The following is a 25544-nucleotide window of genomic DNA, read 5'->3' as shown; positions in this document are numbered from 1 at the left end:
TTGAATTCTAAATTCCCTCCCTTTCATATTGTGACAAATATCAAAGTAAGCTCAGATGCCAAATATCACATCTCCAATTCTATTGAAGTTTTTGAAATTGGTGCCTACTATGGGAAAATGTAGAGGAAAATATGTTAAATGCTATAACTTTTGAAGAAGCACTCAGAAAATTACAATTCATACCTCTTTTTAAAGGAAATAACCAGTATTTTAAATTTTTTCCATGATTCCAAAGCGTATTTTACACAAGAAGTAGCAAATTAAATAATAATTTATTGTTAAATGGAGATGATATGCGCAATTGAATGATAAAAATGCGGAATCGAGATTCAATGTCTTAAAAACTGATTCTTCTGAACTTTACCTGCAACGAATCTTAACAAAGTACATTTTATTAAAATTGATTGAAGAATAATAGAGATATATGCACGAGAAAATGATAAAATTTATAATGATGACAAAAGGCCCTATAACCCAAACTTCTCATATTCTCACAACGGTCGCGAAGGTTCCGTTCGAGTTATGGGATTTTTTCACATTAAAAAAACTGCAAAATATGTATAATTTGCAGCATGGAGCAGAAAATTTAAAAAAAATAGGGGATTTTGGAGACAAAATGACCCAGTACCCCGCTTTCCGTATTATTCAATAAGTGGAAATATTCATTCAAATACTAAAGTTATTTTCTTTAAAAAGATGAATGAATTGTAATTTTTTAAGTGCCACTTCAAAAGTTAAAGTATTTAATATATTTTTCCTCCATATTTTCCAACAGTACCAATTGTCAAAAACTTCAAAATTGACCAAACGATGTGAAATTTGGCACTTGAGCTTACTTTGAAAGGAGGGGACTTTGTGTTTTTTTGCTATGCCCTATTAAACAACAACCTTTTACTTTGTTTCGATGGGTGTAGTTAAGTGCACCGGGTTACAACTAGTTATGTATAAAAAAAATAGTATATATGTCGAGATAATCCACATATTTGCCACTAGTTGTCATTAGACAGAACGTTACCAAAAAAGAAAATCGGGAAGAAAATGTTATTGACTACAACCATGTCGAAGGCTGCTACGTAAGTCAATAATTTCGGAGTTACTCTTGATTGTAACTCACGTGGAACTTGGGGACAAGGGGCTGAAGTGTTTCATGTCACGATATGTTCTATTTCGTTTGTTTTTCTTTTTGTAGAAGTCCTAACCGCTGTCATCTCGTTTTCTGATTAAAAAATATAACCATCTATACAACTACATTACGCCTTCTAATCATGCCGTATTTCCTGATATATCCCAGTAAATTCACGTTATTCATTGAAAAACTCCGATAACGACAGCGAATTGACTTCTGTGCCGTTGAACCCTGTAAAAGAAACATACTAGGTTTCTACACTCAGAAAAATGAGCCCTAGAAGATTCCGCATTGGACTACTGTGTGAGAATTGAGAAGAAACCCACACCAAAGATCCCCTCAACAAAAATAATTCTGGATCACCCTGTTAGTTTTTTTCTCGTCTTGTTATTCAATTAGAGCAAATCGCGAATTTATCGGCAACATAATTAGTATACAACAACAACAATAACAGCAAATATTAATTTCCACTGAAACATCTAACAGTCAAAGCCGAACGCAAACTTGATCCACAATATAAAAAACACCGACAAAGTCTTTCGCGTGGCGGACCTTTTCCTCAAATTTGTCGTTATCGTTGTTGACGTTGGGCAGGGAGCCACCACGAAATGTACCCAATCCACCAAGTGTGGGTGTGAGATTAGCACTCCTTGAAACCTAAAAACGGCAAGAAAGTGTAGATAAAGGTGTTGAAGTTTGCATTAAAAAAAAGTGGTAAATGACGTTAGCAATATTTCGACTAATAGTATAAAACAACTGATGATTTGTACAGAAAAGTTGTATGATTCAAAGCTCATACATTTCAACTAAACGTTCGTGAGGGGTGAAGCATAAATCCTAACGCTACAGTTATATCATTTAAGTGTCTGGTAGAGTACCCGGATACCTTTTCAGACTACAATCCAGGAAATTTGAGTAATAACACTGTAATTTCGTCGATTACAATTTGAAAAGGAATCCGAGTACTCTGTCGGAGACATAAGCTGGAAATTGACAATTAGTGACAGATTTGGGGGAAGAAAAATTAATGATGCAGTGAGCGGGAGCATGATGAAGGGCTTCTACATTTTTTATCCCATAACGATTTGGGCACTTTTGGATGCTTTGGATTCAAGAGCTCTTGTGATTTTAGACTCGCTGAAAATTGCCCGGATAAAGTTCCAGTACTATGATACGATATGCAAATTTAAACAGAATACTAGCAATATGTTTGTCAACATTCTTGGAATTACCTCAGAAGGCTGCATCGTATGATTAAAGGACCATTTAATGTCTTAACCCCAGAACGGGCATTCCGGAGATAATTCTCGTGGAGCCCTGAGTGGCCATTCGGAGTTCAAACCGTCAGATGACCCCACAACGATAAGAGTTTTGAGACAAACCCAAGAATTTTGATACCCATATTGCTAGGATTCAGTTGAATTTTACAAATCGTATCCCAGTACTGGAACATTACTCCGGAATTCAAATTACCAGGAACCAGGTCAATTTATCCGGTCATTTTTTCAAATTCTAAAATTCGATGAGTTTCTGAATTCAAAACGTTCGAAAGTGTCCTACTTGGTCAAAAGATGCCATAGTTACGATCATTTTGTTTCGGGGGTACACACCAAATTTTTTTCGCCGAATGCCAGCTAAATTTTGCTGAATTTTCATCAGCTGAATGTTTCGGCAATACAAGATGCCGAAAAATCAGCAATTTGAATTCAACCTGTTTGACAGATTCGTTTTGCTGAATATTCAGTAATTCAAATTGTCAAATTGACAACTGCCGGGTTCTCAGTATTCCGAGCTGGATTGCTGTAAATCCGGTTATTGCGCTGTCAATTTGAAAAATTTGACTTACTGTATTTTCAGCAAAGCGAATCTGTCAAACAGGTTCAATTCGAATTGCCGATTTTTCGGCATCTTGCATTGCTGAAACTTTCAGTTGATAAAAATTTAGCAAAATTTTGCTGAAATCGACAATCAAATTTTGGTGTATAGGTCTGTTACGGTTTTTTGTTAGATACATTACACGGTGTGTTTTTTTTTAATTTTTTTGCAAAAAATTACCATATCTGAAACTTCAGGATATGAAAAATGGACTTTCCCCAATAACATAAAAAATCGGATCTTTTGAGTTTTCTCGTGAAAGCATAGGTTTTATATTTCATATTTCTGCCTCTAGACATTCGAATAATATTAAAAGTGAGATTCTAATAGATAATTTAATTGTCTACAACTTTGTTAACATCTAAAAATCAATCTAAAATTATCCGGAAAAGATGTTTAAGATTTGGACGTAGCCGTATATTAATTATATTTACACGAGGCCAAGTGATTTGTAAGTCAATTTATATTCATTTATATTATTTGCCAAATAGTTGGGTTTAGTTGAACAATGCATTCAGAGGAATTTGCCGGCCTGAAAAGTCCCATCTGTTAGCCGTAAATTATAGTTCCAGGTTCCACCTGATATAGGTTGATGTCTTTGGAATGAGAAAACTTAGATAAGTGTTGACCACACTTGTACGATATTGATGCTCTTTTCCAAGATCACACAGAAACAACTTTTTCGATCAGATATGTCTTCTTTTCTTTATCTTCTCTTGTACGTGAGGATGTCTACTGTAACTATACTCGAATGAACCTCCTACTCTATCAGCTTCTTCATATAAAATTCACTTGTCATGACGTATTTGGACAAACTCGATAAATCTTTTAACTTTTTGACGGATTTCATTGCAACACTTGGTAAAGAACGCCGGATTATCGTTTTCAAAAGCAACATAATATGAATGACATTGAATAAAAATCAAAAAGTTTTTGGATTAAGATTATTTTTTGGAATATATTCGAAGGCTTCTTATGCATCTGAGGGTTTAACTGCAAGTTTGTAGTACTCAAATCATATTTTGTTTTCGAAAGGCATATGCGAAATCTAGGATGAAGAATTAAAAATCAACTAATATAATTCACTTTGACCAATGATCTCGAAACCGTTATTCGCCAAACATGGACCACAAAAGCAAACGATCAGGAAAACTACGCGCTGGATCATAAATTAAGGGGCCGTTCATATACCACGTGAACACAAAAAAACTTTTCTTTTTGACCCCTCCTCACCCTCCGTGGACTATTCCTGTACCCCAACCCACTTCCCTACGATATCCAAGTTGACTTTCAAAGATTTTATTCGAGTAGTTTCATAACAAATAGGTTTTTTGAAAATTTTTCAATATGTTAGACTAATGTGATGCTGACGTACTTACTTCTTGACAAAAATCGTTCAAACTTCAACCACAGAATGCATTCACTTATTTAGTTTTTTGTGAAATTTCCATGTGAATATTCCATTTCTGAATGATATATTCACGTTTTAAAGATTCATCATAATAACACAAAATTGAAGTTACTTGTGGCTTCTTCAATTGGCTCGAAATTTCAACCACAAGCTTTCAAATCCAAAATTAGTGGGATTTGACCAAGTTACAGAAGATCGAATCAAGCGATTCAGGTAGAATTTTTTTTTCAAGGATTTTGTTTCGTACGATTTGCTCTGATTTTTTTATGATAATTGCCATCGATGTTCTCAATTTTCACAGATGCATGCACACTCACATGCTATGCTGTTATAAGCACTTTGACTATTTCAATATCATGAAAAAATTGAAGGTAAGCGCATACACTAATCACGATACAAATCTGTTTCATTTTCAATAACAATATAATAAAAAATCCACGTGGGCGCTTTTTAGGCTTGCTCAGTTGAACCTCAAATAAGATCCCATTACCCCTAAACGCATATGTTCGATTATTTTAAAGAATATACACGTCTATTCCATTTTGTTGGTTAATGGTCGATGTTTATGTTATAATTATAGACATATAAAGCATTGAGTCATGCGGCTCTTTATCGCATTACATTACGCTAATCTAATGTGCCAGAGATCCGCATCGAACCCAGGTGTACCGGGCGAGGTGCTTACCAACTACGCTATGATGCCCTCTAGTCGAGTTCTTTCATTCAACATTTATCGTAACACAATCTACTCACATCTTATCGGTACTAACATCAGTGCGCAACACTATCGCACGGCCGGGGGCAACCAACATCTAGGCAATTTATTTATCAACAACTATTTTAATCTGACGCCGATCAATGGGTGCATTCGCGTTCACTCGACTAAAATAGCAACAAGTTTTTTCACTTCTGTTTTGTTTTTATTTACATTTGACTTTTTAGTTGTTCGCACTCTTCCCCACAGATAGGTCTCGGTCGTTTTAGAGCCCGACACCACTACATGGAAGCCGAGTAACAAAAGCTTGTAGTCTATTGCATTTGTAGCCCACTCGCAAACATCCACCAACAATCTAGACACTCGGCCGGTTCGTCAGATTGCACACCCCCAGCAACTTAGGGGTAACGTAAACCGGGGTGACTTTGATCGTCGAGGTGACTTTGATCACTCGAAACTTTTTTCGTGGATTGCTTATTTAGCCAGAATAGTCCACCAGATCATTTAAATTTGAAATGAGTTTCACTTTAATCTTCAACAATACTGATTTTATATACTTTTTGAATATATTGATCAATATTTGGTACAAAAACTACTAAAACCGAAATTTTACTTTACCTTATTTTTACGAGGTTTCATAAAGTGTATATTTTTATACAACAAATAAATCTTAGATTTTAGCAAAAGTAATAAATTCCAAGGGAGTTTTTATTTAGAATCGGATGTGCAAAATTGATTTTCAAAAACTTATATTAAAAACATTTTTTGAAAAACTAATTCGCAATTATTTCAAATTATGGCAAGTTTAAATTTGAATTGTCCAACCACTCAAATAAAACAAATTTAGTAGTTAAAATGTTTTGAGATTCTTTTATACTAGTTGTACTCGAATTTTGGTCACGCAAATATTACAGTATATGAAAATACTTTGCACAATACCAATTAATAGCTATTAACCAATGAGTATCTTTTCAGAATTAGTTTAAACAAACATTTGAATGAAAAACATTGACATCAAGAACTTAATGTGGGTGAACATGCAGATTATCAAAGTCACCCCGGAATACGAAAACGGACTTCAAATCATTTTTGAAAAAACAGTTGAGGGCGGAAAATTTCAGATAAAACCATCCAATCTTGTTCTTTATATATCAGTACATGGTTTAAAAATATTAAACTTGAGAAAAAATGTGTTACGTGTAAAAATATGCGATAACTACTTTGAAAAGTGATCAATGTCACCCCGATTCACGGTATCAGAAACGTAATTGAGACTCGAATAACTTTGTCCGTCTGTAATTTACAGTTCATTTAGTCACCTATCAGATCGAAACACGTATATATGTATACGTACGCAGTGCGATAGTGCGATTTTCGTAGAAATTGACCTGCTGCTAATTGATAATAAATCAAAAAGTCGATAATCGGTTCCGGGTCAGTATCTGTGCACATAACGGGCTGCTACAACAACTGCATACATTGCATATTTATTTGGAATTTATGGTGACATTTTGGCAATTTGGTAGAGACACTCCTTCCGCCTTCATTATGAAATCAAATTAGCCAAACTTCGAAACATTCGTGATCATTATTAGAATTATTAGAAAATATTTTGAGTCTTAAACATCTAATCAGGTATCCTGATTGGTTGTCACAACAATAAAGCAACCAAGCAACACAGGAGAATCCAATCATTAGTCCGACTACCTGTCGGTTGAACGCCATTAGGCAGGCTATCATTTAGCCTTACTGGTCAACGTTTAGCCGTACTGGCCAAATGCCATTAGGCTGAGGGTCGCATTGTCTTTTGACTTAATGTTATTTGACCGAAAGCGTTACTTGGCCATTCTCTCGATACGACTGTTACCGAATAACCGTAAAAAAGAAATGTTTAAATATGATCTAATTAGTATCAAATATGATTAATTTGCCTTTCATTGTGCAATGACTTGTTCACTTTAAGATTTGCATGCGTGGAAAAGACATGAGTTATAACGCAAAACTTTGCTTCGATGGGTTACAGCAAATCAAATATTTTTAAGACATCATTTATATTCGGTTCCAGGAAAAATCGGTCTAAGAAGACCCCTTGATATTATTTGCTCCTGTTCATCTAATTAATATTACGATCTGCTATTCTGGTGGACTATACCACAAATTAAAATATAGACATTTACGTCAAAAATAAAAAAAAAATAATTTTGTACACTAAAACTCAAAAAAAAAATCAGTGCAAAATTGTTTAACCTTTCATTTTATCGAATTCAGTAGGCTAAATCTGTCAGATTGTTATAGAACATTTGAAAAGGAAATAATCGAACGTTTTTGTGAATCAGTGTACTCAGGTTAGGTGTTAGCATACTTTCTGCAGTGATCACTTTTGAAAGACAGCATATCGATACCACAAACATCTCAAGTAAATCGACACCACAAACCTGCCAATGATGTTCATTAGGGTGGCATAAATTTTAGAACTCAGTGGAACCGATAGAAAAACTACTCGTAATGCGACCTCATTCAACTATGCAAAATGTTGATGTTGATAGGTTGCACTATATTTTAGTTATTTAATATTTAATATTTCGTAGACACGTTCCTATGTATTCTAAAAATATATGTTATGTTAATTCCGACAGATTCGAGCACAGTGTACAACTTCTCCAAAGAGAGTAATAGGCTACGACATCTGGTTCAAAAGTTATTCTTTATAAAATGCTTAAGTGTCTACATCGTTGGTGAAAATTGAATTTATCTGGATACTCTGGCTGATACTTCAATCAAGTTAATCGTGATATGCTAGTCATAGGGGAACTGGGGATAAGGCGGACATATCAAAGATATGCTGAATTATAACATAGTAACAGCATGTTTTTGTCAACATGTAATACTCTATGCTGTAGCTTTCGAGTACCCAGAGGGATTATGTTACAAAATTCAATAGGTATCATTTTTTAAAGAACTTCAAAATGAAGAAACATCTGCACTTTTTACAGTGGTGAAACGGACATATGGTGGAGGTAAGACGGACATGTTGAAGAAATGACGATCACAACACAAAATATTAAAATTTACTGTTTCTAACGGATGTTTTGAATATATATTGTGTTTCTTCATAATATTTATGTTCAATTCAATTCGTTTTGGGGTTCGATTTGGAGTTGAAGCAAATGATGTATTTTCTAATATCGTTTTTGCCGTTGTTATAAAGAGAGCTATACAATCAGTTCCAATGAGCAGTCACAATCACTTATACAAAACTGGAAAGTTATATATGAAATGCGTAATTGGTAACATCAGTTCCTCGATTACAGAGGCGGTTCAATAGTTCAGATGCGATCGTCATAAACAGCCTATCTGAAGGACATGAGTTCGGTTCTTAGTTTTTATTTTTTTGCTATTTGTAAAACGGGATTATTATGTAGAATTATAAGTTTCAAATAAAGTAATAAGGGAGATCATAACCGTTATTTCTGGCGTGTTATTTACCTTACCGCGAAACGCTTCGATGTGAACATATATTATTGTATTTTTAACAAAGTTTTGTAGTAACATCATATACACGACGCTACTCCAATCTTAATCCCTGGATACTTCAAAAGTTTTGGTTAAAATCAAATCGTGCTTCATGGCCGGAGACATTCTTTTGCTGGCGTTTAGTGACAGGTATCGTCCGGCTTACTCAATTCACCTACCTTTAGTTCACGGGGCACTCTATAGCGGTTCCTGTTCCAGCTCCACAGGGATGTGGTGAACATCAGTCGAACTTTCAAAAAAAGGGAATCTTCAGTCTCGTTTCTATTTTAATTTGTTCAGCGCATATTATTGCACTTTAAAAAAATGCATGAAAATAATTCTGTTACATTTCGAACCCAAGTTGTTTATATCACATGTTTCTGAAGATACCATCTGAACTATATTTCCGCTTTACACCAACGGTATGACTGGTGATCACAACAAATACGTCAAGGTTCACTTGATTGAAGGTTCAATTCGCCAGATAGCCAGAGACAGCACTATTTTCATAACTTTCGGGGCAACGAAAGTTTAATTTTGCAATAACTGCCTTCACAAGAACTTGTTCTTCTTGACTGGGACCAGACGGCATTTAATGAAAATGTATCGGTTTCTTATACTATAGTAAACTCCATACAAACTTAGAATAGTTTGGGCTAAAACATGCTCCAACAAATTTGATTCAGATTTAACGTAGGTTGGTCTAAACATATTCCTAAACAAAAGAAAATGTTCAATGTTGTAGAGAACAAAAGTACTACGAATATACTACGCAAATTCACATTCCCCATAATATTCCAAAATTCCTTTTACGTCACGAACACGTTAGCACGACCGACCGATATTTCATTAAATTTGCAAGGCTTCTATTAGGTATGAGCTGATTTGTTTTTTCAATTCTATTTCCATAACGCAAAAGCACGATTTAAATATCTGCATTCCAACTGATCTCATCCCGCCTTCTTTATCTCAGGCGTAGGTAAAGGGAAAATCCGCAAAAACAAGCCTGTTTCCAAAAATCCAAAAACTTAACGTGAGTAGTTTGAAACGATGGCGGCTTAGCCACACGGGAAACCTGTTTTCTTCAACACCGATTTGCGTCACTGCTAACCGAGTGGCATCAAACAAAATGTTCCATCCTATGTTGGCAGAACTTGTTCGAGAGTTCCTCCGCATCGAAGAACACAAGGCAAATTGGGGAGTGCTCTCTTATCGTTATGTACAGTATACAAGTGGCCGAAATATGCTAATTTTGAGAAACTCGAAATCTGAACTGGATTTTGAGGGTAGTAGGATTATTCGTACCAGGATATGTAATATTTATCAGAGTGTGATATGGAAGGGAGTCCGGAGCCAAGTTGGCGAAGGTTTTTTTTCTTCGTTTATATTTGATATATCGTCGCTGTTGTGCTATCTTATGACTAGGGCCATTCTGGGGTAAACTGAGTTAGATATGCCACATCACTTGTCTCAAAAATCTCTACAAAGTGGCGTTTTCTGAATTTTGACATTCTGCTTGTAACCAAAAATAACTATTTTTTCTAGATTCCTGACTCATTTCCTTCAAAATGCATCTCACCGATTGTTTATAGACCAAAATGAAGCCAAAGATATGAATAAAAGTTAATAATTGATGCTTTTTTCTATGGAAAATTTTCCAGGCACGATTATGACACGCCATACAAATTTTGTTATCGATACACACCTACGACTCGTGTGAGCGCGACTTTTGTTTACATTTTTAGTAAAAATCGGCAACATAGGTAATCGATCTTCGTAATATTTGCTTAGCTTAGGTTAGCTTAACTTAGTTGACCGCCCGTGAATTTCCCGCGATTGAGCAAAGCTTGTTGAAATTGCATATTGAACCAATTGTGATACTTGGGATAGTACATCATACTCAGCGTGCAACCTAAAGAGACTAAGATTATAGTATGAGCAATAACGTAAATGGCTACGCCCATGCAGGTCAATTTTGGGATGGAAAGGAATGTTAGTTCAACACATGTGACTATTATGACCGAGGAATTCTCTGCATCATCCACAAGTGTCGCAGGATAGGATTGGTATTAGTAAGTAAGGAAATGAATCAGGATATATCTTGGTAGATATTGTGATTTAGCTAAGTACTCACGCGCTTTGTCGTTTCATTTTAGATCAAAGTTTTCAAGAGTGCGACCTCCAGTAGAAATATAGATGCCGTTCGAATAGGCATTTTAAAAATTATTCTTCCGCGGGCGTTACAAAAATGATTAGGCCGCGTGGAATAAAATAATCATCTATAGAAAATATGATCTTAGTAATATATACAAAAGTCGCTCGCGATCAATTTCCGATAATTCGAAACGAACAATTTGAACTCCGAACAGCCGGCCAGTATTGCTTATTGTTAACATATCAATGATCATTTCCAAAGCTTGCAATACAAAGCGAGCGTACGAAAAGTATAAAAGATATCTCAAATTAATGCGAAGAAATTCACTGCGAAATGTTAATGACAAGTTGGGATCCCCACTCTCCCAATCGGACAAGTTTCAATAATTGGGTTAAATGCCAAATGTCAAACAACATGTTTACTATGCGTAATAAATATAATAAGCACAACGACAAGGGCTTTTGATCTATCGGCGGCCCAGAAGAAGAATGGATGGGAGAAGAGCAATACTGGCAAAGACCGACTGCCATATGAAAGTGTGACGCAAAGTACTGCACTGGATGATTTTGAAGAAAGGAACAGGAGTGTGACTTTACGAAGTCTTAGGTTTCGACGGCCCTACATTTTCTGACAGTGAAGTTCTGGAGTGTTGAAATGTTTACCATTGTTTAGGAAATCAAAATTAGTACAAAGCTATTGTCAGACCTTCATGAGACCTCAAGAAGTCACGTTTGGAGGTAGATGTAGATTTGTCGGTAGACCGTTCCAGATTTGACAAAAAACTGATTCATTTTGAGACATTCACAGATCGCTTGCCACACAATTTTTTTTTATGTAATTCGACAGCTCCATCTTGGGCTAATTCAAAAAATTCCTTCTTGAAAGTTTTCTTTTCTAAATACGGTTTAACCCCAAGGCTTTGACAGTTATACCACGGCGTGGAAGAGCCGGTATATTAATATATGCTGTTACTTAGTGTAGAATAAGACTTCATCCTTTACGGCTATTGTACAACCGTGCTCCAGAATAAGTCTTCGGTACGGATCAACACCTTAAACTAGGAACTCCTAAAATATTGTAGGTCGCCTCTTACGGCATGGGAGCAGGTTCCCAGTGGTTCTATTCTTGGCTCAATTAGAACAAAAACAATTTTAGCCCGCCGAACACCACACGGTTTTCAACCAATCTTCGTAATATTTGAGAGAATAATACAGAACAGATAGAACCATCAATTGCCTTCTTTTAATTGTTTATACCATTTATAAGTTTCAAGATGTTCAATCTCAAACTTTAACAATCGTTTTTCTCAAAATGTGCCAAATGGCGCTTGTCATAGGAAAGCACAACAGCGACGATATGGCGCTGTATCTCGCTGTATACCGTGAAATACATTCACCAATGTGGTTATGTTGCAGTACATTTTGTTTTATAGAGGTTTAGGGCGATGGTGTGCTTTCGAGCACAATAAGTAAATTTTCTCAATTTTAAACATTTTGTGTTATTTATTTTTTATCCATTCCACATAAGATTATATTTTTCAATAGCACGTAAAAAAGTTTTCAGGATCCGTATTATCTATTACACTTAAGAGGGGGTAATTTTTTTCACCATTTTTTTACATTTCTTATAAAAGAAATGTATAGAATTCGCTCAAACTTTCAAGATTTTTTCCGAGGCCCGGAGGGCCGAGTCTTATATACCAATCGACTCAGCTCGACGATTTGGAACAATGTCTGTGTGTGTATGTAACGGACAAATTCTCATTCGTGTTTCTCAGCAATGGCTGAACCGATCTTATCCAAACCAATTTTAAATGAAAGAACTAAAAAACAGTATGAACGCTATTAATTTGTTTTTGATTCTGATGTTTAGTTTCTAAGATATGAATGTTTGAATGCGTAAAAATGGCGTTTTTTGCATTTTTTTCGAATTATCTGCCGAAATTGACATTGTAGATTAACAATGTTATGTTTTTAGACAGCTTCAACGAATACCTTTCGAACAAGCTATAGATTGTTGAAATCGGACTATTATCAAAAAAGATATTTAACATTAAATGCGGACGAAAATTTTTTATCATTTCCCATTGCCAGAAATATGACCAAAAACATGTAATCTATTATTAACGCCGAAACGGCTTATTTTAGGTCAATAGTATCTTCGGAGAATTTAATGGAAGCAATATGCCCTTTCTTTTGATATTGTGCTTTTGTTGATTAATCCCCCTATGAGTGAGATATTTTCATAAATTTTTTTGGAAGTGATTATATCGAAATGATGCCTTCAGCAAATTTGTAGCTCATACTTTTGCGAATAACTTTACTGAAGACTTCAAATATCTATTTTGAATACTTTAAAAGTTATGGTTTGTTGTTTGTGGGTTACTCTTTGTCGCCTATTTATTGTTCAATATAGTAATAATCCATTGAAATAAGCTAAACATTATTTCGATAAAACGAATTTTGTATTTCATTTTTCTATCTGCAACCGCTAGAAATAATCACCGAACACATCCAAGTTGTCTGGAAGAAACTTGATAACTTATCAATGCAAAAATGTTCATTTGTACGAACCTTCTGACTGCAATTTTTCTAACTTATAACCATCGGATCGATCTGAAACATATCGGAAAATGAAAAGCGAAATAAATAACTCCAAGCAACGCCGTAGCCAAGAGAAGGTTTTGGGGTTGAGCACCATACAACCCCCCCAACACAAAAAAAAATTGGATTGAAGTTGAAAATTTATTGATGCAGACTGATTTAATTCAATATTACAATAACAATTATCTGATCCGTAGATTGATAACCTGTTGTTGTAAACATCATGAGGACTTTTGATAAATTGTCGGAATGGGATCCTTATATGTAACTGATCTATTGGTCTTGATTTCACAGTTGTCTAATAGCATCAATGTCAAATTCCTGCCTGAAAACATTCCAATAGAAAATTCCAGAGTTCTGTAATCAATCATAATCCTCAGATTTCTTTTCAAACTAAGCTCGCTTTTGTAGAGATGTACTGTAAGAAAGTCTTTATTTAATAGGAAGCGAAGTTAAAATGGATTTAATGTCTATGAAACATAGAACTGCTCACCAAAAAAATGCATTTCAACAGTTGCTAAAAATGTTTTTGCCTTTCTCATACACTCTAAAATTCGTCAATCTTATCCCGACCCGGAGGGCCAAGTGTCATACACCAAATGAATGAGTTCTTTGACATCGGAAAATGGCTTTGTGTGTATGTATGTGTGTGTATGCGCGTATGTGGAAAAAAATGTGACCTCTGTTTTTCAGAGATGGCTGGACCGATTTGCACAAAGTTAGTCTCAAATGAAAGGTACAACCTTCCCATCGGCTGCAATTGATTTTTATTGATTGGACTTCCGGTTCCAGAGTTACGAGTTGAAGAGTGCAATCACACATCAAATTCCCATATAAACTGAAATGAAAAATTTTCAAAATCAAATTTGTATTTTTGATGCCAAAGGACTTTAAAATGCATGCAACATTGAGATTTGATGTAAACTCGAAAAAAATAATGTTTGACAAAAATTGACTTTTTTGGACTTTGGTACATTTTTGCCTTTCTCATATAGAAAGGTTATGCAATCACTCTAAAAATCGTCATTCATGCCGGCCCGGAGGGAGTATGCAGTGAGGGATTGCTACTTTAAAATTAAAACTAGTTTAAAATTTCTTAACAAGTTGAAAATTTTCGGCAGGACCCGGACCTCCCGGATCTTTCTCCATGATCCGCCGCTGGTTTCAAGCGATGTTTCAGTATCACATAGTATCTCAAGATCGTGGCTGTCGATCCATTGTATGTATGTGCAAATCGTACTGAACATGTAATATCATTTCCACCATTGTATTGAACATAACCAGTCGTGGAATCGTAATCTGGACAAATGAGAAAAGCACAATTGCACCACTAGGTGGATTAAAACAGGTTTTTATTTTGGGAATGCGTCGAGTTGAGACGAAAACGTAATATGATTAATAACGAGGATAACACTTTCCGAATGTAGAGAGAAATTTATGAAAAATGACGATCGATTTTGATGAGCATTTGATTTTTGTTGTATGACCAATTATATGTATAGGTCAAATGTTTAAAAACAGTAATTTCAGGTCAAGATAGCATCATTCTGAAACCGCCAATTTCGGAGGTTTAGTATTTTCGATGAATTTTACAAACTTTAAACAGCGCATCATTTGATAAAATAATTTTGACGGTATATCGTCCAAGAAGTATTTATGGTGAATTTTCTCAGGTTAATATTCATGACTACAATAAAGTCTCAACAAATTCGCTAAAGACACGAACTCTGCTACTATTTTCTGAAAAATAATTCTGCATAATTTTATAACTTCAAAAATTATGGTTTCGGAATTATGCCGTTTGGACAGTAAGATCGATTTTCACCAAACCCCCACCAAACCGAATTTCTGGTTACGCCGCTGACTTCAAGTGAGTAGAAACAAAGTCGTTCTACACTCTTTCACAAGAAACTTCTTGCATTTTGTTTGTTTATTTAAAATTTCGCCCTCCACGCTCCATGCAAACAACAGGGCGATACTTTTTTTGCTAGCAGTTTAGAGGCGAAACTGTTTTTTTTTCGTATTTTTTAGGATTATTAAGCTGATACCAGCTGTAAATAGTAACAATGATCGCTATTGAAAAAACCCGGACGAAATCGGTGGTGTAAAACGTTAGTTATTGTAAAAAAAACGTAAGGGCGATACTTCAATGCTGATAGGTGGGACCGAAAAAGTAAACAATCGCCAAAGGGGTTATACTATCATTTTGTCAATTTCAATAGCAAAAACAAATTTTAATTTAATAATTTCAAATACTTTATGAAGTTTTGGGTTTCGATCACTGAATCATGCAATCTAGGATGTAAAAATACACAATAAAAATAGGAAATAAAACCAAGTCTGAAAATATTCACTGTAGATTTTCTTTGAATGGTATCACTGCTAGTATCGCCCTTTTCAAGAAAAAGCGTAGATTTCTTAGTTCTCAGTCGCGTTGGAAATTTGAGTAAAGTATAAACTTCAAATCGATTAAAAAAAATCGATTTTTTTGGCTCAGTACAATATATAACCCCTTTAGGAAAATTCATTTTCCCACCACAATGTATTGATTGAGGAATTTAGATATTTTATTAACAGAGCATTATAGCAATAATTCGTTTGTATGTCTATTTTATGGGCCATTTTTTCGCTTTCCCATTGATTTGGTTTGAGATTTCTAGCACTGATGTTGTCCTATGCTGATTTGAGCGATTCTCTGAGTCCTGCCACTATCCCATGTAGTATGTGTTATCAAAAACATCGCGAAGCATCAAGCTCTAAATGTTTTCAAACGATATAATATCCGAAGAGTGATAAGAGTTATAAGAAATGTCTCATCACACTGTTAGGTGGATTAAAAGCGTTTTTTTGGAAATTTCGGTGAAGCGAATTGAACAAATGTTTTGTACATTATAATGTATCATTTCAATAACATTCTGTAATATTTCCATGCAAAAATTTCGACAAGAAACTTGATGACGAAGCTTTTTGTAGAATGTCTCTAGGAAAAGCCCGATTTGCGTTGAGTTTTCGAGATAAGTTTTCATGTAAGTGGAATCATATCTAGCATCAGATCGTGGAGAAACCTCTCTGGCATCGGTGACTGGCACTCAGTGTAGACAGAGGCTGATGTAAAATAAGCGAGAATAAAAAAAGATACAACCGATCTATATCAATTTCGATATATCTAGATCAAAACCAAAGTTGACAAAATTAGTTTTACCTAAGGTACTTTGCCAGACATCAAACCTTTAGAATGTATATTCAGAGCGCCAGACTTTCATCGTCAAAAGTAGCATTCTATTTCAATGTGTGCAATTAACATAGAATATATAGTATAGATACAGACAAACAAACATAACACTATGAGGAAATTTTCCCAAAAATATCATCCCGCTCGTTTTACCAGAACACTAGTTCTACCTTTTATACACGATCACAAAAACTCATTTCCGTTATCCCTCATGCTCGGAACCAATTTTTTACTAGAAATCTGTCCCGCAGTATACTTAGGAACATATCAGTGACGCCACCATGGCATATACGACAACAATCTTAACTAAAAATTTGTTTAAAATGTATGTCTATTAGTCTGTGGCATAGTTGTCTTTGTAGTATATGTTAAAACTGCGAAAACAAACCACGTTATAGAATAAAACAATAACACATTTTTCTCGGGGATCTATGAATGTAAAGGTGGCCAAAAACGAAAAAGAATAAATTGGTTTAAATGACACGCGAATGGTTTCTCTTTCTGCTGTTTCTATCTCCTGTGAATTTGATTTGCTACTTTTTAGAATAGAATTTGATTTGCTACTTTTTAGAATACGGCTAAAACGTCGCTCCAATTCTGTGCCCCATATTTACCTAAGATCAAGGGGCTTTACTGGCAGATTTTTAAACTGAAGTTTTAGTATTATAAATAATTTAAAGAAATCATCAAATGCGACAAAGCATAATCCCTTTTCTGTATATACAACTAGTATTGGACTAACATTTATTCCCTTCCCTATTGGCACAGGCGCTGATTGATTTTCGAGCCACGTGCTCTTTCTTTTCTTCGAATTTTTCTAGAGGGAAACAAAAATACACATAGGTGATAGCGTAATGGTAGGCACTGTACTAATCTCTCGCCGAAAAATGATCTAAAGAATGTACAACCACCGTGCCTTGCTGACACTCACAACGAGCATAACAAACCAAGACCATCCTTTTATATTTTATGTTTTCTTGCTTACAGAGCATACATGACATATTTGTTCATTTGCACGACAACAGAAATGTTATAACGCAATGTATTTCGATACGCACTGAAATATTATTGGAAAAATTTCACAATAGCGACCTAATGATATAGATTATTGTTATTATTGAATATGTCTATTTGAACATTCTTGCCACAATTTTTCATATAAAGCGCTTAAAATAGCACAATCAAGTTGTTATAACATGGAAGCCTAAATATTGATAACATTAGTTTCCCACGGAACACTAATCGTTAAACATAAACAATGCAATCAGTTCAACCAAATAGTGGCCCGAACAAGTCCCACCTCGATGAAAGGAAACACAAAACCTACCCTCTTGGACAGGACGTGACAATTCACTTTGAAGCATCAATCATGTTTCTATTATTACCACCAACGAATAATATTTAAAAAAAATAATTGGCGGATTACTCACAGCACCCAAAGCAGTAAAAAGAATGTAAAACTAAGCTCACCCGAGACACTACAATGGGAGAAATCTCTCGCATAGTCCTCTCGAACTCCAATTGCTGCATCTTCATCTTCTCCTCTTGAATTTTAATTTTATCACGATACTTTCTTGGATTCGTCATTCTTAGACTTAGTATTTGTGCTGGCGTAAAAAAGCAAGTCTTTGAACACTACGATTGTCCCTAACGTTTGCTCGCTCGCTTGATTGAGTATCAAATCATCAATGTTTTCCGCACAAGTAAACCCACTAGCAAGCGTAATCTAAGAAGTTCTCACTGCACAAGCCACACATGTACTGAACAATATCACTGAGAGAACACCCAATTTGACGCGCGTTCGGTTAGCTTCTCCAATCTCGACTGATGCCGACTTTGCAGTACAAATTGAACTCGTACCGGTTTGGTTAAGAAGGAGCTACATTCCTCCATCCAATGCTACCAGGTATTCTTTCTTCTGCGTATTTTCGACACCTGTAGATTTTTTGTGCTAAACCGAGAACCCTGTAACACAAATACCCAAATACACGATTCGCGATGAGAACTTGAACAACAACTGGCCGCTCCTCTATCCGAAACGATCGGCGTGCGCGGCAACACACATTCGAAAGGTTGGCCTTGAATGTGTGTATATTGATCAGCGTCTTTCGCTTGGCGAAGAATACGCGATGCGCCAATCCCGTTGTGTTTGTCAGAATGGTAAACAACAGCCCGCATATAATGGCAAGGGGTACACATGTACGTATTTCATTAATATTATTGATATATTTTTGTATGAATACATCATTAGAGAAGCGTAAACAAATGTCATGGAATTAAAAAAAAAAGCCTATGATCAAGGCCTGGGTCGTCTTCATAACGTAGTGGAGTCTACATTTAATTTATAAGGCTCAAAAAGACGCTAAATAAATTGGATGAGACAGAAGTCCATTCGGACATTTTTCAATACATTTGTAGTCCTTAAATATGCCAATTGTATCAACAATGTTCCAACACATTACAATTTGGATCGTTTCAATGTGCTGATTTGTTATAACATCTCGTTGTCGATATGGTCAAGTAGTAACCAAATATCAATATCGAGAAAATGTAGTATTGGTATGTAGTTGTACACACCCCAATCATGTCTAGCCTAGTGAGACGACTGCCGAAAATGAAAAAATCGCAAGAGCACGAGGTACCTCGACGAGTTACGCATCATTCCATTTGTTTTGTATATGGACACACCACTGTAAGAGATAAAGGTATATTTCCGCTTCGTGTATTTTTGATGTCAAATTTGCGGAATAAAGATGCTCAACAAGGGGTATGATGGGTTTATTATCCCAATTGCGCGCTGTTTTTATTATTACTCTGCCCATTAACATAAACACAAATGTTTACAATTTGTTTCTATTTCATGTCTCATATTTATATCATGGACAAACAGACGTAACAGCTTGAGGAAAATTAAAACAAAAATTATCGTCCACGATACACTAGCGACATCCGTTGAACACTTTGCACAAAATGTGATTCTGGCAACAATGGTAAATAATTTTTTTTCAACCGAGGTCCTGGGACCAATGTCCACACCGCTTGTCAAATGCAAGATGATAAATGAAAGGTGGGAGCATTGTAGTACTTGTTAAATTTGAAGCACGAAATAGAAAAACCGCCTACGTCACGTATTTCAATTTTCCGTGGGATAGGGGAGCCCGGGGCTAGTTGGCGGTTGGGGTAAGTTTGTGGAATCCCTTTTTCTCTGTTTATATTAGACATACAGCGCTGCCTCTTCTTGTGTACTTCAAGTTATGTGAAACCCGTTATCCAATGTGTTTTTGTTGCAAAACGATTTGTCTGGTGGAAGTTTTAGATGATATTGTGTTTTTGAGAGTACCAAGTAAATTTTCTAAATTAGAAATATCTTGCGTTATTTGGGGTGATTTTCAATCTATTTCCCGAATGATTATATTTTTCGATAGCGCGTGAAAAGTGCTTTCAGTATCCGTATAGATATTACATTTATCCACAAACAAAAGTTATTTTTAAATAGTTTTAATAAAATATGCGGTTGGGGTAAGTTGGCGGTGCTGCACGAGGCGCAAGTTGGCGGTACTATTTACAGTGCAAAAAAAGTCATCAATTTTTTTTTTCTGGAATTCACTCCAATGTAAGAAAACTTTTTTCTTGTGTATCTCGCCAATGTAGGAGGCATTTATTCCGGCCAATTGCATGAAGAATTTCGAAAATTTCCTTTGAATAGTACCCGTCAAAGTCAAAATGGTGGGGTATTAAAATTGAAATATAATAGCAAATGTCGGTTAATATAAATTTTCTCGGAAAGACATTCAGTACGTTCCAAAAGGACCCTTGAAATAATTGCATCTCCATTTGCTTAGTTTTTGGCGTATCCTCACATACCGCCAACTTACCCCGGGGTCGGGGTAAGTTGGCGGGTTTTTTGTGTCTCATATTGTCTCTAAAAATGGAGACAATGCATCAAACACTTCAAAAAAAATCGGAGATGTTGCCAACAGTCTGCTCTTTCATGACGCGTGTTCTATTTTGCAAGATCTACCTACATCAAAGCGGTAAAAATTTAAAACTGAAAACACCGCCAACTAGTCCCGGTCTCCCTTAATGATTGCAATTGGCAGCAACGACTGCATTTTTAAAAACCCAACCCAATCATTTATTGGAAATAAACAACACCAAAATTGTTTTTCTTTTCGTGTGAACAAATCAATTCTTGTCGTTCATTAATCGTATCATTGATTTTTGTTTCTATTTACTCTTCTTTTATTTTACTTTTATAAGTACAAGGTTATGTAACGTATTTTTAAAGAATTTTTAAAATACTTGCCAATATCAGGAAGAATCATACTCAATGATTTCATTTTTTCACGTTTTCCGTAGGTGAAAGCTCATCATGTAGACTACGGGAGAATTCAAATTTATAAAATTCTAATGGTTCACCACGATGATTCTGTATACGTGTCCATGGCACTACTTTCTCTTTCAACGAAAGCTTTGCTTCTATCCTTACGCAACCCAAATATGTCATTCATAATAATTCCACGTCTTGATGTTTTACCCCCTGTTGGGTTGCAAAGGATCATTATATACATCTAGACTGAATAAGGTCTGACCATATCTTCAGTTTTCGTAGCGACCGACAAATTCGAATCCATTGCATAAATCCGGTTGGTTTCGATACACCGAACTAAAGGCATTTTGTACACAGACATGCGGAGAGAAAAAACAGCAAAACTAGCAACTACAAAAGTAAACAGGCATCACGAAAGATCCCATAAGCTTTGCAAGGGGTTCCTCCTATACTTCCCCTCTCAATACCATCATTCTCGTTTGGCTGCACTTTTTGACACTCCGGTAGTCTATGTATAAAGTGTCTGTACACCGAACCAGTAAACTTGACAAGATCCTAAAATGTATCTGCTCACCGATCGGCATCATGCGGGATACTATGAAATGATTTTGAACAGTATTTCCTGCCTTGGACACTTCAACAATAAATGTGTCGTCTCGCACGTCTGCCCGAGACACATGTGTTGAAAAATTCAACTGCCAGGTTTGTTCCCAAGTTTCCAATGGGTAATTATTTTTTAAGTGGATAGTACTACCTTTACTACACACATTATTGAATATTGCATTACACATATGTATAGTGGAATCAAAAGGCATTCATCTAGCTGCTTTATTTTAGAAATAGGCCACTTTAAAGCAAGGCATATTATTACTTTTAACGGAGTATTTCAAGTTTACCAGTTTGCCCCCAGTACCAAGCCATCAACAGAAACTTATATCAGTATTCAACAAACCAACATAATCTCCTTCAAATCGTCAATCGCAGCCACGCTACCACTTGCTAGCAGAAAACTAATAAAAGAGCACACTCCATTGTACATTCTAGTGGAGCGCGCACCGTGATGAATTTATTCGAGAACGCCACACATAATTGAAAGAGCAAGAGAGCGCGGTCTCTCGCACCCAACCACCCCATCGCCTTGAAATTCGTTTATTTAGCTCCGAAAGAAAGAGCGTTCTGTTTTTTCGATGGTCTGTGATTATTGTATGCATAAAACTGGCGCGCCTGTACATCATTGAAATGATGCCTGGCAGCAGTCATGGAATATATTGTTTCGAGCTGACGGAACGTAGCAACTACTACGAGGTCAGAAAGCGAACTGGCGATTTTTTTTCTTATGTGTTGCTTTTATATGTGTGTCGCGGTTCATTGGATGGCGGTCCTACCTAGCAACGCTCGCTGCCTGGTTGAATTGTTCAGACCAATAAACGCTAATCATGACTATTTTGACAAAATAATTATGTTTGTTATTTATAATAATCGTACATATTACGGAATCAAATACAAAATACGTGCACATATTTCCGATCAGATAGTGCAAAAATGTAGCGATTTCGAACAGTACAATAGAAGTTATTCGCATTTGAAAACTGGGAAAATATCTCAGAAGAGACTTTGAAACGAGACCCCTATATTGAAATGTTAGAACTATTTTACTTCAAAACATAAACAAATGACGCAGTGGGCTTTTCTGTGGGCAGAGGTTTTGTTCCGTTATACCTGTTATTTAAAGCTAGTTTCGAGATAAAAAGGTGTTCCTAAGGGTTCGAATTCGACGATCCGAGGTGAAGCTCGGCCTTTTCTCTTAATTCATCGTCCGCCAAAGAATCAGGATGCTCGTTCGGTTTTTACGTTTTTTTTTCCAGTGTCGCGAACGCCGTGTTCAATTTTACATGTACAAAAGTACATTCTTTCTCATCATCTTGGTTTTCGGGTGCGTGTAGAAAAGAAGTGACGCATTATGGCTATGAGTCAAAATCTAAGACAAGATGAGACAACTGGCTTCTTATTTTTGGTTTTCTTGCTTTTCTTGTGCTTCTTGTTTCTTGTGCTGAATAATTGACGACAGTTGACTGTATGCGGCTAGCGATGTGTGCGATTTCTTTTTCATATTTAGATATGTTGCTATAATACACAATGTCCGATTTATTAACAAGCATTTCGCCATATCACAAACTACGTGTTTCTAGTAAATCTGGTCAGCATAATGTCATCTCAGAACATTCATGAATCCATTCGACACACCCTTCCGCCATCTTGCCATGTGAAAGACTCGTTACAGAACATTCAGCGGACTACAGATTCTTTATTTAACGAGATCAAAAGCGGAAGTTCGCATGTCTTTTTTTTCCTCAAAAAAATAAGAGATTTACATAAATACGCAGAATCACTGGATAATGACTCGACATCTCTATTATTAGTTTTTTTATACATAGGTCAGTGACATTCCAATCATATACGAGAATAGTAAATTTAAATATTGCAAATACGCTAACAGGCTAACGTTACAAATAAACATACAAATACAAATGTTCTTCAAAAAGAAGTCGTAAAAAATTACTTGATATGAATTCTATTGACAAGTACTCGATCGGAAGGAAACTAATATATAAATGGAAAACGAATGATGAATATGTCGAGTCTTTACTCAAATGTTCAGTATTATTTAATATATTACATATTCACGATACAGAATTGACGAATTCAAATTATTTTATTAGGCTAATTCCCCTGATCATGATGCTAACACTGCGAAATGAGCCCTTTGGTAACGAAAATAGCATCCCATTAGTCAAATTCGAAAACGTCAAATTGGCTCCACACTGGCACCAGCAATCGCTTACTAGTTATCTTGTCGTAGGTCAAAATCGCTTCACTAGAGCCACACTCGGTGAGATGGCGCCTTTGTCATAATTTTAATCTACCGTTTTTTATGTGTGTTGTTTGTCTGTGGTTGCATGCTGTAACATTTTACGTTAATACTATCCAATGATCTTTAGCATAGACTTGTCTTTAAGATTTAATGATAATATTTATAAGCAAGTATTATTTTTTTAATTATGCCAAGATAGTAGAAGTATGCTTCACTTTCAACAATTTTATTTAATTATACACTGAAGAAATACACTCGAAAATTATTTTCGATTAGGTAACGTGAACGAAATTTTCCTTTTTCCATCCTGTTCCTATCCCAAGAAATTGATTGAAATACGCGTTAAACTTCGTCATTGTAACGAGCATATTTCGTATTGTGTAATGACATCTGTTATCTATGTAAGACAAAAACCCCTATCAGTCTTTTATATCGCTTCTGATTCTATTAAATAGAGTGGCTGTAAATTATCATTTGGACATCCAGCGGTTCCTCATGTGAAACATAAAATTCTTGACGATAGCATAGAATTGAACACTATCAACATTTTCTGTGAGGGAGACGAACCACTGCGACCAATATTTAGTGTGCTGCTTCCTTAGTCTAAGTGTACTATGTTCTATGGCATATCACTATATTAGCGATTGTCATCTTTATTGAGATGCACACTGCACCCAGTTGGGATTGTTCTCTAAATACGATTAGCTTTTTTACGATCATATTCATAATTTGGGGACACACTAATTCGTACTAACTATAACAACCAAGAAGCCGAGAATTAAATGATGATCATGAATTTCGGAAATTAGTCACGATTTTCGTAACTTCTCTTCGAATTATCGTAATGATTTGGTCATGATTTCAAGAGCTTAGACAAGACTTTCGTAATCTCTCTTCGCGTTGTCGTGATAATATGCATGCATTTACTTTCGGATTTTTTATGCAGATTTGCGTGATCTATATTCCTGATTCCAGGAGCTTAGTCACAATTTTCGCAATTCCTATGTACGACAGGATTATTTACCGGACACTGTCCGAGTAAATATCATCTTATGAAGATTGGTAAACTTACAAACGATACATGCCGCATCTGCGGATCGGAAAGTCAAACATCACAGCATTTGCGCAGACTTAGAGTCCTCGGTAAAGGAACACTGGAGACTTTTGCTATTTGGACTGCAAATCCCAAACAGGTAATAAACGTCATCCGAAGTGTAGTGCCTAGCTGGGAAGAGTGTGTATCTCAATAAAGACAATCACTCATCAATATTAATATGTCATAGTTGATAGTACACTTAGATTAAGGAAGGGGCATACCACAATAGATCTAAATGTTGGTCGCAGTGGTCCGTCTCCAAAAAAATGTATTATAATGATAGTTATGATATTACTAGCTGATTTTTCTTGTAGAGTAATGTTCTTCATGATTTCTATTCTATTTTATTCTGTTCTATTCTTTTCTATTCTACTCTGTTCTTTTATAACCCCTTACACAGCCAGCATTGAAAAGCATCCTGGAAAACACGCCATTTATTCATTAGTGTTTTTCTCGTCAACATGAATCTTTTAAGCATATGATAATATGTCGCAAATATTAAAACGGCCAGGCCTACTGTGCAAAGTTGGGTTTAAAGATGTTTCAAAATTATATGGTAATTAATTTATTCATTTATTGAATAATTTAACGAACGATCTGTGTTGAATCTTGCATG

The 25544-nt window shown here is 35.6% G+C and overlaps 1 protein-coding gene across 11 annotated transcripts in view; it reads right to left on the bottom strand.

Annotated features, from left to right (window-relative positions):
• LOC131682581 (myb-like protein AA) overlaps nucleotides 1-25544 on the bottom strand; it is a 79598-nt gene that overhangs the window by 32059 nt on the left and 21995 nt on the right. For 8 of the 11 annotated variants that reach the window (XM_058964171.1, XM_058964176.1, XM_058964178.1 and 5 more), the window contains one exon: nucleotides 1679-1783. The exons of 1 other annotated variant lie outside the window; for it this stretch is intronic. In XM_058964171.1, coding sequence (XP_058820154.1) covers nucleotides 1679-1783 — 105 coding nt within the window. Of the gene's footprint in view, nucleotides 1-1678; nucleotides 1784-18100; nucleotides 18654-25544 lie in introns of those variants that run through there. 2 more of the 11 variants (XM_058964182.1, XM_058964180.1) reach the window with 2 other exon arrangements.

This window comes from Topomyia yanbarensis, chromosome 2, assembly GCF_030247195.1.
Source record: "Topomyia yanbarensis strain Yona2022 chromosome 2, ASM3024719v1, whole genome shotgun sequence".
Taxonomy (NCBI): domain Eukaryota; kingdom Metazoa; phylum Arthropoda; class Insecta; order Diptera; family Culicidae; genus Topomyia; species Topomyia yanbarensis.
This window is presented reverse-complemented; position numbering and strand designations above follow the sequence as displayed.